Below are 1,462 nucleotides of genomic sequence, written 5' to 3' on the forward strand. Positions count from 1 at the left end.
ACACCACACACACACACACACACACAGAGACCAACATACACACAGAGACACGCACACACACACACAGATATAGACACACACACACACACACACACGCACACACACCTCATTTCTTTCTCCAAAACATCAAAGCAGATCATTAACAGCAGGAGGAGTGATGTCACCTGTGGCCCCGCCCCCCCTGCTCTCTGATTGGCCAGTTCCTGGCGTCTCAGCTGGTCCTCGAAGTACTGGAACTGCTGTGATTGGATCTGCAGGCGGCGCAGGGCGGCGACACGCTGCCGCTCCTCCTCCAGCAGCAGGCCCCGCCTCCTGTCCTCCTCGCCCAATAAGGAGAGCCGCTGCAGCTGCAGGCCACACACCCCTGCTGCCGCCGCTTCGCTCTGACGAAACAGGAAGTCACATGACCACATGATCAGCTGGAAAGATGAATGGATTAGTTATGAAACTATTTGAGATAAATCAGGGAAAACAGGTGTGATGTCACACACACAGAGAGACACACACACACACACAGGGACAGACACACACACATACACACACAAACACACACACAAAGACAAAAGGTTAGGCATTTAGGTTTGATGGTTAAGGTTAGGGAACGCATTATGTCAATGACTGGTCCCCATAAAGATAGCCAGACACGACTGTGTGTGTGTGTGTGTGTGTGTGTGTGTGTGTGTGTGTGTGTGTGTGTGTGTGTGTGTGTGTGTGTGTGTGTGTGTGTGTGTGTGTGTGTGTGTGTGTGTGTGTGTGTGTGTGTGTGTGTATATATATGTGTGTGTGTGTGTGTGTGTGTGTGTGTGTGTATATGTGTGTGTGTGTGTGTGTGTGTGTGTGTACCTGGTCTCTGAGGTAGTCTCCATGCTCCTTGCTGTATTTCTCCTCCAGACGTTTCTTCAGCTCGTCTCTACGAGGAAACGCCACTTCCTGAAGTTTCTACAGGAAAACACGGAGAAGATATATACACAGTATACTATATACACTGTGTATATATACACAGTATATATACACACAGTATATATACACACAGTATATATACACAGTATACACAGTATATAAAGTATATAAAGTGTATAAAGTGTATATATATATATATAAATAAAGGAGGAGGGCGCTACCTTCATGATGAGCTGCTTGTCGGCCACGCTGCTCTGCTGGTAGTCTCTGTGAGCCGGAAGCTTCTCCACGAACAGCCTGATGACATCACAGGGATGACATCACAGGGATGACACCACAGGGATGACATCACAGGGATGACATCACAGACACAGAAAACATCTTCCTCTCAAAATGGGAGAACTTCCCAAGATTATTCTCAAAAAGGTTCTAAAATAAAATATTCTTATTTAGAAAAACTAATTCTCAAAACGTCTAGCAGAGACTGAGGACTACTAGCCAGTCAGGAGCAGAGTGTGAGGACTACTAGCCAGTCAGGAGCAGAGTCTGAGGACTACTAGCC

At 46.9% G+C, this 1,462-nt stretch overlaps 1 protein-coding gene across 1 annotated transcript; it reads right to left on the bottom strand.

Annotated features, from left to right (window-relative positions):
- Nucleotides 1-105: 105 nt before the first annotated feature.
- On the bottom strand, nucleotides 106-1,268 carry LOC117940797 (AMSH-like protease; the record flags this gene model as incomplete). Its single annotated transcript, XM_034865946.1, has 3 exons — nucleotides 1,122-1,268; nucleotides 844-939; nucleotides 106-383 (listed from the first exon to the last, which is right to left on the bottom strand). Coding segments are annotated over exons 1-3 (380 nt in total), but the record flags the coding sequence as incomplete, so codon positions are not given.
- Between the last annotated feature and the right edge of the window lie 194 nt (nucleotides 1,269-1,462).

This window comes from Etheostoma cragini, unplaced genomic scaffold (assembly GCF_013103735.1).
Source record: "Etheostoma cragini isolate CJK2018 unplaced genomic scaffold, CSU_Ecrag_1.0 ScbMSFa_3316, whole genome shotgun sequence".
In the NCBI taxonomy this organism is placed as follows: Eukaryota; Metazoa; Chordata; class Actinopteri; order Perciformes; family Percidae; genus Etheostoma; species Etheostoma cragini.